We start from the raw sequence: 15,021 nt of genomic DNA on the forward strand, positions 1-15,021 counted from the left end.
GTTCACCCAAAAATGAAACTTCTTTTTATCTGTCTGTCAATTGTCATAGTGTTTTATTTTTATACCATCATTTACTCACTCTCAGGTTGTTTTAAACCTCAGGTTGTTTTTCTTTTTCCTCTTAAACATTATCAATTTGATAATTTATATTATTCAATTCTAGGGGTGCTCCGATCAGGATTTTTGAGGCCGATCACCAATTGCTGATCACAAAAAGCAGTATCTGCCGATACCGATCACCGATACCGATTTTTTTTTTAAAGCCTTCTTTTTATCATTTATAACTATTTCACTAGTTCACGCTTACATATTATTAGCTGAGGTATGAAATGCGTATTTGGCGTGCTGTCCGGGGATGGGCTCCGAGCTCGGGAATGGCCCGAACCTAGAGTACCCCCCCCTTCCCCGTCTAGTTGTAAAGTTAACTTGAAGTGAGGAGTTGGTGTGGAGGAGGGATGCTGATAACCCGTCAATGGGTAGAGGTAAGTCAGCGGTATTTATACTGTGGTATTGATTACTTGATTGTGGTCCACTGGTGTTGATTAGGCTAATTATCTGACGCGCTCCTCCCGAACCTTGTTAATAAAACATCATTTATAGTGATACTCCAATCAGCCTGAATTTCATTTTTGAAAATGGGGGGAATTCCCCTCTTAGGTGACTCTTGTGAGAGGGGAAGCAGCATGGACTGTGCTTTCACAGAAGAGTCCGCTACTGATCCGTTGCTGTTTACCACAAACACAACATTTATCCATTATTTTGATTTCAAATCCAAACATTGTCACTGAAAATGCTTTTTTCAGCATTGCAATTTATTTATAATTTTTTTTTACACAGTACATTAATACAATCTTTCACAGAAATGTTTAAACAATAAATATAACAAAACATCATTCAATACTTTTTACTTTTGAATTTACTTCTAGATTAATATATTAAGTTTGTCAAGCAACTGGAAAACATTTAAACTACTTTTCTTACGTTATCACCAACTTACCATAGAAATAGTCAGCTCTTCTGCCTTTTCTTTTGCATTTAAATCTTTATTACAATCAATCCTGTGGTTCATCAAGAACTTTGTTTTCCTAACTCCATGAGTGCCATCTATTATTGCCTTTTTTATGTAAAAGTGCTTTTTCCCTTTAAACCTAACCAAAAAGCCATATGTGTTGACTGTGAAACACAGTAGACTTTAATAATATGCATTTATGGTGCAATTACTACATTTTTGTGTCAATCATAAACCCGTATTTTTAGAACAAGACATGGGTGTCATGTAGGCTAAAAAAAAAAAAGAAAAGGTTAATGGGAATGAATTTGTATTTAATGTGATTACAATTTAATACATTTAGACCTTTATAATTATGACTTTTCCTTTCCACAGTTATTCAAACAGCAAATAAATTATATATAGAAAGTGACATTATCACTAACATTGATCTATCATGAGTTTAAGCACTCTCAAAAAAACAAAACTATCATTATAAATCACTGAAGCGGTATACACTGTGAAATGAATCTCTTACTTACATTATACATACATCTGCGCTTTGTTGTTTATGATGAAAGAATTTGCAAGAGTCCTGAATTCAGTCAGCGAGCACACGCTCTCAACAAAACTGATGAGTTTGTACAATGACTCATTTGAACGCCTCTGATTGGCTATTGCATACCTTAGCTCAACAGAATTGTGTGTAATTGGTTATAATGTGCAACACTGTAAAAACTCCTAAAATGAAATATGGTGCAACATGAGCAGATCTTAATTTAAGGCTGTAATCAACACTGTCTATTCATATTTACTTTGTTAGCAACAGACATAAAAGATTATATTTGTTTGTGTAGGGGCATTTTTGTCCAATTTACTGGCATTTTTGGCTAAGCCTTCCCCAGCCTCACACATGCTCCGCCTATGTATGCACTGCATAAAGATTAATGTAAAACTGGCATTGTGTGTGCGCTGTGAGTGTGCATGAGCGAAAGGTATCCAGGAGAACGTGTGAGCGCTGAATGGTTAAACACTGGCAAGAATTAAAAAGAAATGCAATTTATAAACTTTAATGAGGATGTGACACTGCTTTGACTGTGCAAGTGACAATTCCTGTGTCAACTGTGCAGCATGCAGCTTGCTATAGACAGACGCTATGTGTGGTTATTTGAAGCCATTTGAATATTTTGAGAACGAAAGAAAAAGAGAGCTTGCAGGTGATTGACTCATGCTATTTGTGAAATAACGTCTCACACAAGGTTTTCAAATTAGTTATTTAATAAAAAAAATGTGTAGGTGAGTACCTCACCTTCAGCATTATAATTATTTCACCTGCCCCAAACAGATACTGAGATGGTGTCACTGGATGTGATGAAGAATGGTTACCCACATTCTTCAAAATATCTTCTTTTGTGTTCAGCACAAGAAAGAATTTAATACTGATTTGGGACAACATGTGAGTAAATGATGACAGAATTATAATTTTTGGGTGAACTATCCCTTTAATGACAAATGGCAGCATGTTTAGTACTGTCCTTCTAAGAGGTGCACTCATCCATTGTTCCTCAATTGTTTACTTTCACTTTAGACATAAGCAACTGTGTTTTTATACTGTATGTAAACCCTGTGTGTTTTTGACAGTATTAGCGCAATCAGACATGATACAATACTTAGTTCAGTAATTCGGTGATATATGAGACAGGCTTTTAGTGTGCGCGCGCTTCCGGTGTATGCACTGGAAAACCGCATCAGAACAGCACGCATGGGATAGGAAATATTTACTCGGCAAGACTTTAAAGCAAATAATGTACTTTTGTGATTGTGAATAAGTTCGGTGCTAAACTGTGAATTTCATTTTTATGAATGGATTCTGCGATTCCGTCCGCGATTTCTGCATCACGGAAAACATAGGGCCCTACAATTATACCAGCACAATGTATACTCTCACACTTTAACTGCTTCTGTTATTGAACACTCAAGTGATTATCTAATCAAAATAAAAGAGCAGCTGAGTCTAGGAGAACTCACCGGTATCACACACATCCGAAAACATCGCGTTCAACTCGAGCAGCGGTCTAAAACTGTTTATTTATTCACCAAACGGACACAAGTTTACTTCAAGAATGAAAAATGAGTCAAAGATAAGTTTGAAGTTTAGTGTTTAAAAAACGGAGCAAACGGAAAGAGCGATCTATATTATAGCTCTATAAATGAAGCATACATACTTTATTAGAGCCACAGAAAGACAAATGTTTCGATGAAAATGCTCAATATTCAATTCATTATGTACATTAACAACCATTCGGGTCGAATATAATGTAATTTAATGGAAAACTATGTGAATGGCGCTCTGAGGCACGGCAGGATTTTCTGTCTGAAGCTTCTTGCTCTGTTCAGCGTGCAGCGTCACGTGTCTAAACAAACAGCACGTGCTGTCAGTGATTTCAGCCACTAGAGGCCGCTCTCGCACTGTATAATGAAAACAGAGCCTTCTCAGCCGCTCCAGCAACGGACGCAACCCGGGAAACTATCAACCGCTCCAGCAAAGGACAAAACGCAGAAAACTATCGGGATATTGCCGATAACCGATTGTTCCAGCGATCAACTATCTGTGCCGATTAATCGGCAAAACCGATACATCGGTCGACCTCTAATTGTAGTAATGTATCAAATGTTTAGACTAGTTGAGAAAGATTTTTCCCTAATAAAAAATCACATGTACAAATTGAATCAAGAGCATGTCAAAAATCAAAATCAATCTGTGAAATGTTTTTTTTTTTTTTTTTTTTTTTTTTTTTTATACAGTGATTTTAAATAAATGTTATTATTTTATAATGAAGATTGTCAGGTATGTGTACTTTTAAAAGTGAGGTATTCTTTAAATTAAATCATTATCTCAGCAAAAATGGGGTGATGAATCAAGAAATGTAATTTCCTCTTGACTATAATGGATGCTACTCCTCTGATAAACTAATAATTACAGTGAATCCAGCTCTGCGCATTCCATATTTTATTAACTTTCAGAGACAGTCTGACAAACACAGCAGGGGGAGAGCTCAGTCCTCAACAATAAACCGTATGCCACATCACCCGTCATCTCTCTCATACACTTCTTTCTCTTTATTCTTGATTTTTTTTTTTCACAGTTTCTGTTGCTCTCCCACAGAGGTGGGAAAATATAGCTGGGTCTATGCTAGCTTGGGCAGTAAGATTAAAACAAAAATAACTCTGTTCTGTGTCTATCTGTGTCAGAGCCATCGCTAAAATTCACAGGGCCTGGGACAACATTTTTATAATCCCCCAGACCCAATGAGTGGATTGTACTAGAGCAGAGATTCTGACTTTCTGACCTCCAAGGTCTCCCATTGTCCATAGCAATATTCAAAAGCCCCAAGCCCTACTAAAGCAATTACAATTACAAGTATTTTATGATTCCATAAGTTTTAAGAGCTGGATGTTCTTCAGGGGTCCCACTCTTTTAAAACCAAGAATTTGCTTGAGATTTCCATTCGTGATGATTTACAATATGACTGATGACTAAGGATAAGGATTTAAAAAATATTCAATTTATACCCGATAAAATTTTTAAAGCCTGAGATAACTAGAAGTGTATATTGTTCATTATAAAAATTTAAGACTTTATTAATTTACATAGCTTTCCAGGTGTAGTAATCAAACTTTTAAAATTAGGCTAATTTGAATGAAGTTATTTGGACATGTCTAATTTTAGTTGAGTTTGATTTTGTTTATCCCACTAGTGATGCCTGATTCTTAAACGAATAATTTTTTGAGCCAGTTCACAAATTGAACAACAGGTTGATGACGCAAGACACACATCTGAAGTAGCATGTTCAACTCGAAAAAGAACCGAATGAGCTGGTTCAACCAACTGTCTAAGTTTGCCGAAGATTACAGAGGATTCTAACGAGTGAGTTGCTGACATTGTGTGCATGCGTATCAACGAGGACTTAAAGGAGACCCGTGAGCAATACATTTCTTTAATAATAAATAAAATGTACTGGAAACATAATGATTAGTTTTTTAAATAAGTAGATAAATAAAAAATTACTTTATTTGAATGTTTCATTGATATAAAATGATACTGAGGACCTGTCCACACGAATGAGGTTATTTTTAAAACCACATCTTTTTTTACGCGGTTTGGCCATTCGTTTATATATTATTTTTATATCATATAATAAATATTTTTTTTTTAAGTGTTTGCTTTTCAGATAAGAATTCATTTGACTTAATTCTTTTTTTTTTTTTTTTTTTTTTTTTTTTTTTACAGTGACGGTAGAAAGAAAAAGAAAGTAAGTGATTCATTGCTGAAATGTAGTGTTACTCATCACTATCATGGTTGGATAGAACAAAAACTCTGTTTAATATGGAACAAATAACTTTTATTGCTTATCACCTTATCATGATTGGTCATGGCACTTTGTTAGACTGCAAGAGGCTGTTATTCCAACTTATTTTATAAGTTAGAATAGAGAAGACAAAACAGTCATTTTCAAATGCAGAAAAAAACAAAACACTTAAATAATACAATGTGTATGATATGACCCATTTTAAATTGTGTTATATATATATATATATATATATATATATATATATATATATATATATATATATATATATATTACAACAAAAAAGCATTCCATGTTTCATCTCTCATTTCCCATTTATTTATTTATTTATTTATTTATTTATTTATTTATTTATTTATTTATTTAAGCTCCTTCACTCAATTAAAAAAACTGTTTCGGGGAACTTAATCCCTAACATTCTAGGAACATTCTTTAATGTTTTATTTTTACTAATATAAACTAACATTTCCAGAACACTGCATGCCAGTTTTGGGCATCTCTCATCCTCCTGTGTTTTTTTTTTTTTTTTTGGCTTTCAGATCCTGCAATCAGTGCAAGAACTGTAGTCAAAATGACTTTGTTTGGAGTCACCGTCAAAACAACCTGTCTCCTGATAGAGGGTCCTTCCATTAAACTGTCCTGTACACACACACACACACACTTTCTTACACCGACTCCCATAGAGAGACGAGAGCAGGATATATTAGAAGTAATATTTGTTGCCGCAATGATAGATGTGGCCACGTAGAAGCTGTGATTACCGGGGTATGGTGGGCTTTAAACGCACATCCATTAGACCATTGTTTAGAGCTGCTGGGCTCCGGTCTGCCTCCTTCATCAGAGAGAGAGGTGAAGAGTGAGGGAAACAGAAGAAAACGAGAGGTGTTTATGAGACAGAGGTCTCATGTTTCGTCTTTAAAGAGGGCTGTTGTAGTAGCCATGGCAACGGGTCTGTTATTGCTTTTGTTCTGAGATACAGAAAATTATTTTTCACGTGGGTGATTATTAGAGGCACAATCTCCTTTCTCTATCCCTCATTCTCCCAAGCGATCAGCCATTGTAACCTCCGGCACAGATGCACAGACAACCTTACAGAGTACAAATGGCAAACCCTCCTTGAATGGCTGCATTGTTGAGCTTCACAACTCACAAAGAGCTTTGAATAAAACTTTGTTAAATAATTCTTTTAAACTCACTGTGGAAAAACAATCAATTCTACTTATATTGGTATTGGCATAATCCTGGACGAATTGGATTTAGTAGTGAAAGGCGGTGAAGTTCACCTTTAAATCTCACAATGGAGTGAAGCAGTAAATACACTCTGTCCTGAGCTAAGCTTTGCCTCATAGGGAGGGTCGACATTGAAGTAACTATTATGGGATGGAGGTGGGGGGGAGCAGGAGAATGGGTAGAGTGTTATTCTTTAGGACCTGGATTTATCAGTTTGTTGGTTGCAGCTGAGATGTCCTTTAGTTGGAATATTGAATGGGTGACTTCAGGGGGAATTTATCAGTGTCCGCAAAAAGTCCTAGAAGTCCTAGAAGTTAAAGCGCGCCATAAGCGGGTCTCGACCTCTTTCATTTCTATAATAAAACTGAAAGATAGAAAGAGTGAGAGAGCGACAGACGGACAGAAACAGAGGGAGGGCAGACCAGCATGTTCCATTATCTCCATTCAGAATGACCCACCTGCCAGTCAAAGTAATGGACTGTGAAAGAGAGATTAGAATGAGGTTATTTTAGGAACAACTCTTTAAAGAGCAAAGTAGCCCATGACCTACAGTACAGCACAGAAGAATCAAAGAATATTTTACTGAGCTCAGATTTTACTTTCACTAAACCAGATTTGAACCACTAGAGAACAATACGTACACATACATTCGGTATAATCACTAATTGCTAATGAGATTACAATGAGAGAGATTTTCTTTTGAAGGAGTGACTGCTTGGAGATTTTCTTATTTAAATGTTTGTGACTCAGTGTCTCTTTCTGCTACGTGTCCCAAACTTGGATGCAGTATGCCCTTATATTACTGCAACAAAAAACAAACAAACAAAAAAACCTTTTTTACCTTGTCAAAAAACAGCTCTATTCACAGTGACCCATTTCGGTGCTTATCTCTTTAAATGTCAATGAGCTACTGCTCAACCCACTCCACTCTTCCGTGATTTGCAAAGATTCATACAATTTTTTAAAAATAAATAATACTTCTTCTGAAAGTGAAGCTGGATCACAAACAGTTGGTACCTATCCATCCTTCAGCAAAAAACTTTTTAGCAAAACCTGCTTTGTACTGACCCTCGTTTACAAAGCAGTCTGGTGTAAAATGATTTGCACAAACATAAATGCATCTAGGTGGCTCGGGGGGAGCATTCCCTTCATAAACAAAAGTAATCCCCTGCGTCTTCAGCGGCTCAGATTTTGGGAGTAAATGGCGACTGCTATGTTCATTATTACATCCAACATAAAAATACCTCAATTGCTTAGGAGGCCCAATATCCATATTTTTTAAGCAGATGGCACTAGCATAGGCAGCCATTCAAAAGCAGTCATGTGTTCTGACAAAATACAATTTCCTCGTGTCAGTGGTGTGACAGACTCTCAAAATTTGGTTGTGGCTCCAGTCACTTTGGTTATTGAATGCAGTTGTCACTCTGTCACCTCTGTTACCTGAACTGTTTATGAACAGAACTGTGTTTAGCTTTTAAACAGGACTGACAAGAGCATTCTGTGGCTGTGTGAATGTGGACAAGGTGTTCAAATCTCTAAGGACTGTGGTGTGTGTGAGTAAACTGTGTTAGTTCTCTGAAGGTCACCTTCTGCTTCTCTCCTGTGGACAAACAAAAGAGCGCCACTGGCAGGGGATGATAAGTAAATATAGCTTAAATGGGACTCCAAATGGGCCACAGTTATCTGTCTTTACCTGGTGTGTGCGCGGATGTGTAAAGCCATGAAGTGTGTGGTCTGGCTTTTGGTCGGGTCTATGCAGTTTTTATTAGAGCTGAAATAGATCAGATACTGACAGCTGAAGAGATGGTCTATGACTGATGCTTGAAACCCTCATGGCTAAAGAGAGAAGGGAGATAAAGAGGCTGAATAAAAGTAAAGACTGAAGGACATAACCCTTGACTTACATTGAAGTACCTGAATTCTAAACTGTTCATCTATTTATGTGTCAGTAAGCTCTCCCAACGTACTCAATAACATGCAACTTTAATAAGCAAACACAAAACAAACACAATGTATCAATGTAAAGAGGTGGTCTGACTTTATTAATCTGCCCAGAGCTTTTTGGCATGAAAGTGTAAAGTATTGTGGGTGGTTAGTAAATAAAATGGGGGGTTGGGGGATAGGGATTCATGATACTATAAATATTTTCATGATGTTACAAAAGATAAAAGATTTCTATTTCAAATAAATGCTGTTCTTTTGAACTTTCAATAGGTCAAAGAATCCTAAAAAAAAAAAAAAAAAAAATTACATGGTATTCACAAAAATATTAAGCAGCACAGCAGTTTTCATCATTGATAAAAATAAGAAATGTTTCTTGAGCAGCAAAATAGTTAAATCAGATTGTTAAATCTTTTCTTTCTCTAAAGAACTTTGAAAAAGTCATACATGCATTCATTACTTCACGCCTTGACTACTGCAATTCAAGGGGTTATGTGCTTTATAAATAAATAATGAAAATGAAATGAAATCGCATATTAGAATAATTTCAGGAATTAAATAGAAAATAGTTCTTTTAAATGGTAATAATTAACAATATTAGTGTTTTACTGTATTTTAGATCAAATAAATGCATTGGTGAGCATAGGTGCAATAAAAAAATAACAACCCGAAACTTAATTATTGGCAAAATTTTATATCACTGCTTTTCTGATTTTTTTTTTTTTTTTTTTGGGGGTGAAGTTCTGGCCTCTAGAATGAACATTCAAAGCCTATATAATATTTTAAGCAACTTTTGTTCTAGAATATTGCAATTCCAGATGCTGCAATATTACCTTTAAGATATGAATCTAAGAACTGCAAAAGACTATCAAATTTCCAATGTTCTGCCAGAGAGATGAAACTGAAAATGTCATCCATAACAAATGACACTGCATTCAATAAAAAGCTCATGTGTACTGCACCTCCAGCAAACTTCACCTCTCACTTTTTCTCAATATGGTCCAAAATATGGTCCAGACACTCCATAGCTGCCAATGTAAATGTCAAAAACATGTTAACACACAGAACAAAAGGGGCTCTGTCATAATAGAATAGAGTTAATATCTTCAGCAGCTGCCTGGATGGGGTCTTGTGGAGACCCACACCTAGGGGCCCATGTAACTCTAGAAGCAGCGGACCGATCTCTGGTGTGCTTGTATGCGTATGTCATTATTATATAGCTATATTTGGCAGATCTCATTTAAGTATAGTTCCACTCTCCTGTCATACTTAACTAAAAAATTGTTTGTATTGTACATTTATATTTCCCTTGCTCTGTACCTCCTCTTGAATTAGCCTTCAGGACTAGTGGGAATCTTTTAAACCTTGCTGTTTCTAGTCTGGCACAACATGCCCTGACTGACAGCCTGAGGAAATGGCCTCTCCTCTGATCTCATGCAGTATTCCCATATCACTAACAGTCTGATGAGCTTACCAGCTGATCTGAGACCCATGAACGCGTGCACTCTGATCTCAACAGTTCATATATAAAATAGCTCACATATGAAGACAGAACAGCACATTAGGTGGATTTAAGAATAAGTGGTAGTGGAAAAGTGATCTAGACGTGAGGAAAGCAGGTAGAGGGAATATCAGTCATTTAGATGGCTCCAGGGGGAATAGAATGTAATCAATGGGGATTTATAATTGTTTTTAAGACAGCTCAAGACAGTGACTCAAGTTTGAATGGATGATGGTAGAATAATGACACATCTGAAGAGAACTTAATCTCTGACTCCCAGCATTCTCAGCAGGATACAGCGGGTTTTGTGTGTCTGTATGTGCATGTGCATTTCAGTGAACATTTAAGCTCTTATTGCTTTACAGATCAGGCCTCCTGTGTGCTCAAGCCTTTGTGCATTCGCCTTTTGCCAAAGCGTGAAATAATAGCACAATGCAAAACAGCCAAAATTTAATCCATATCCTCTGTTTGTTCTCTGAAAAATCCATTTAAAATCCTATTACTGTTGGAATGAATGCATTTACTTTTTGTTCTCCAATTTTATTTAAATAATTTTTCCAGTTGTTTAAAATACATGTTTGAAGTTCACTTTAAATTTAATTTCCTTTTTTTTCTATTGCAGAATATGATGTATAGCAACTTAATGTTAGAACGTAATGTTAAAACAATTTTAATTCTGTAAAGATAGCAATAACTAACACATGTGGCATTTATTTTAATCTTTTTTTTTTTTTTTTTTTTTTTTTTTTTGGATATCCATATTTAAAGGGGTAGTTCACCCAAAAATGCAAATTCTGTCATCATTTACTTACACTCATATTGTTCTAAACCTGTATGACTTTCTTGTGTGAAACACAAAAGTAGATATTTTCCATGTCTCCAGTGTTTTTGGGCCACACAATGAAAGTCAGTTGGGTTCAGTTTTTATTTTTATTTTTTAAATAAATCTAACATTATTTGTTTTTAATGGAATAACATAAATTTTAAGCATACATTTTAAATCTACAAAAACATTTTGGAAACATTTTATAATACTTTAAATTTGTGGTAACACTTTACAATAAGGTTCCATTAGGTAATGTTAGGACATTAACAAACATTAACAGTGAGCATTACATTTGTTTACAGTATTTATTAATCTTTGTTAAAATTCATTCTTGTGAGCTCAGGTCCATTAATATTTACAGATACGTAACAGATACGTAATGATATATATTTATATGTATATATATATATATATATATATATATATATATATATATAATATATATATATATATATATATATATATATATAGATATATATATATAGTATTTATGTAATATTTTGTGTATTATTATATATTGTTTATTGACACTCACACTAAATGTTACATTATCTGCATTTGTCTGTTCAGTCTGAACTGCTGGATGGTTTCAAAGGAGCTTTGGGAATGTTACATCTTAAAACCGTCTTGGCCAAGCTGGAAGACTACCTTAAACCAGCCAAGACTTAAAGCAGCTTCGACTATTTTCAGTGCAGTCACACTTCAGACGTCTGTTCATTTCAGCTCTAATGAAGTCAAGACAACTTTAGCATAAAACATTTCTGTTCCGAGGGATCCTGCAGCACGCTATTTAGTAAATAACACTGCTGTTCATTTAACCCAACCTGTTGATCCCCAATCCCCTTTTCCCGCCTCTCATCTGTTTTGCTAGTCGCGAGACATCAAAGGCCCTCATCAACAAATGGAGGCGCAAAAGACTTACATGAAAGCCTGATTGTAGATGAAGCAGCTGATTATAATTGCATTTTGTATTCAATCGTTTTTTTTCTCCTCTCTCTTTTCTAATCGGGCCGAATGCCAACTTTCTTTTCTATCATTCGGTAATTTGGGAGAGCATTCTCATTAGGATTCAAGCGCGATGCTCGCTAACTTAATTAAGCATAAGATAGACATGCGTATAGATGCAATCTGATCTCAATGTGTGTGAGCCCACGTTTAGCCTGCGTTCAAGGGTTCTCAAAGGATGTGATGGCAGGAAAGTGGGGTGTCTTGTCAGGTCTGTCTATTTCTGTGCTGCTTTCTTTTTCAAGAAGGTTTAGGACAAATGGTAAAGTGTCTGCTAAAGGAGTATTACACATATAGGAATCTGTTGAGTAGCTTGTTGAAGATGCAATTGTTTCTTTTTCTCATCCTTTCAGAGGCAGTCATCTCTTAAGTATGTCTATTTCAGATGTGTAGTATTGGCTCTTGTGATCAGTGTCTGGAAACCGAACATCTGTTATTGCAGAAGCATCTATTTACTAGATTTAAAGACATGGAAAAAGAGGAATTTTGGGTAATGTCCTATAATTTTGTTAACCGCATTGTAGTCAAGCTGCAATGCGGGGGAGTTGATTGATTGATGCATGAACATTAACTCAGTATTCGACAGTTTTATCTGACAGGCCTGATGGATGCTTTTTATAACAAACCCAATGAGTCTGATAAAACCTGTCTTGAAATGCAAACTAAGTACAAAAACATTCTGCAATGGCCTACCAAGCCTAAGCCTTATGCATCGCATATGAAACTGATCAATCCTTGTAAATTTTTGTTTGCATGACAGTGGCACAAAATGCAATGACTTCCAGAATGCAAAATTAGTTTCAAAATTAGACATTAGAGAATAAATGTAAGCAGCTCACTCTGGAAAAAAACTGCACATATAAGCCTGTCATCTGTTTAGATCATCTGTCACAATTGTGTCTTTGTGTCCTTCTGTACACTGAATAAAAAAAAAACAAAAACAAAAGAAAATCAATGCAGAAACAATTTTCCCTCAGAAAATGTTAAAACTAATGACAAAGAGACTGCAATTAACACATTGAATCAAGAGTGATTTTTTTTCAATGGACTGAATTATTATTATTATTATTATTATCATCATCATTATTATTATTATTTTAAACAACACACTGCAATAATCTTTTTTTTTGTTATTCAACATTGTCTGCCCTCTCATTATTATAATTTTGCATGGTGGTGTGGACTTTCCATCAACTTCCATTGTTTTTACACAGAATGAATGATATTTTAGACTCCCTAACTAACTCATCTAACCCTCGCACTGATATTGTTGCACCTTTAGTTTTTCATTAAGACGTTTGTTAGGTTTATTAAGCCATTTTCCTCTCAGACTGTTGACTGTTCACCGTATTTAGGTCATTCCAGATTTGACAATTTTTCATTGGACATATGCTCTCCTAAATATGAGTAAAACCTCACCCTTACCGTGCCCACAAGGGGTCGCTGTTGCTTTGCAGTGATTAAAATTAAATTATAAATGACCATATTTATTACCACTTATAATTATCGTCTAAACGGTGTAAATGAACTTCTGCCATGCCGCATTAATGTTTACTTACTTACATACTAGGAAACGCAGAAATCAATAAACTATCAAAAACTTTTTTAATTTGTGTCTCCAACTTTTTTTTTTTTCCAAGGGCAAAATTATTTCGACTGCTCTAGTAAACGCATACGTTTTGCAGTCTATTAATAATCTGAAATGTGCTATGATATCTACTGTGATGTTCAGGTAATGCTTATTTGCACAGAATTCTGCGGGGAGCCCTTGATGTGAATGTTGTCGCCTCAGGTGATGCTTTAACCCTGTACCTCAGTTTGGACTTGCCAGTGTCTGCGCTGGAGTGGAGAGGAGAGGTTGGCGCAGAAAAACCTCTTCAAACCCTCATGCACTTATTTCTAAGCACACATTTGCTGACGATATTTGTTTTCTTGTATGCGTTCGTGAATATCAGATGAAGCTTGTCTTTTTTTTCTAACATCATCTCCCGAGGAAGGAAACCAGCCAAGTGTTATTCTTCATCTCTGTAGGTTATTCTGAGCGACACCGAGGATATGGAAAGCGCAAATGGTACAATCGTGCGCTTGAGCAACTTTTAGGATGTGCAGGATAATTCCGCATTAGAGGATGTGAGAGCGGATGCAGAGGAAACACAGATCCTGCCTTACGCATCACGCATCGGGGGAAAAATCCCACAGCAACGCCACCCAACCCGCCAGACTTTACTAGAAAGACAAAAGTAGCCAAGGAACGGAAATTAAATTCACTCGCTGCTACCTAACGCAACAATACCGCAGACTGAGCAGTTGGATTCAGCGACGCATGGGAACATACTTTGGATGTGAGAAAAGCGCAATATTTGTGAAGGATCTGTCGCGTAACGAGGAGACACAGTGGCATCCTTCGGGATCTTGACAGAGCCTATAAATCCCATCTAATGCGTGACGGGATGCTCGGACTCTCAAGTCTTTTTGACCTGAAGTAAAGTAAACCGACCCCGGTGTGAAGTGAAGAACATTATGATGAATGCTTCTGGATACCCTCCGAAAGCGATACTGGAACTTAATCGCGCAATTTTGTGATCATCTCTCCGCGCACAATGGGATCCCCTTTTACTTGCACTGCCCTTCCCGTGCCATCCAGTAAGATGGAAGTTTCTTACAGCGGGAGAACAAACATGTTGCGTCTCCATACTCTGCATTTCATTGTAATGCTGCTCAGAGGTAAGTTAAAGAGAAGGGTTCTACCCAATGATCTATAATATAGATCAGTGGTTCTACCGTATTTTTTTTTTCTTTTTTTCATATGAACCTTTTATTAATGCGGCACTTTAAGCATAAGATTTCCTTAACTAACTTTAGATCGTAAAGATAAATTCATAGTTTAAATCTAAAAGCTGTTCTCTGGATTCTAACTGAATCTTGTCTGTTTATCTCAGTGTGTGGTATTGTGAACGTGCGACATGAACGGGAACCTCACCGTAACGTGCGCGACATCACGGCCACTGACTGACACATTTGTGCTGCAGCTGGGAATTAGCGATGTCCGATTCGAGAACGAGTTATTCCCGAATCGAATCTTTTTAATGAATCATTTTAATGAACCGGACTGAATCGGTTCCAAATTGTCACCAAGCCGACATCTTGAAACTCACTGAAT

General features: G+C 36.2%; 1 protein-coding gene across 1 annotated transcript in view; it reads left to right on the plus strand.

Annotated features, from left to right (window-relative positions):
• Positions 1-13,611: 13,611 nt before the first annotated feature.
• LOC109098840 (transmembrane protein 132C-like) overlaps positions 13,612-15,021 on the plus strand; it is a 196,338-nt gene continuing 194,928 nt past the window's right edge. Inside the window, exon 1 of the mRNA XM_042730040.1 lies at positions 13,612-14,585. Within this exon, the coding sequence (XP_042585974.1) occupies positions 14,462-14,585 (124 nt within the window). The 5' untranslated portion in view covers positions 13,612-14,461. The remainder of the gene's footprint in view (positions 14,586-15,021) is intronic.

The sequence above is a fragment of the Cyprinus carpio genome, chromosome B8 (genome assembly GCF_018340385.1).
Source record: "Cyprinus carpio isolate SPL01 chromosome B8, ASM1834038v1, whole genome shotgun sequence".
Lineage (NCBI taxonomy): Eukaryota > Metazoa > Chordata > Actinopteri > Cypriniformes > Cyprinidae > Cyprinus > Cyprinus carpio.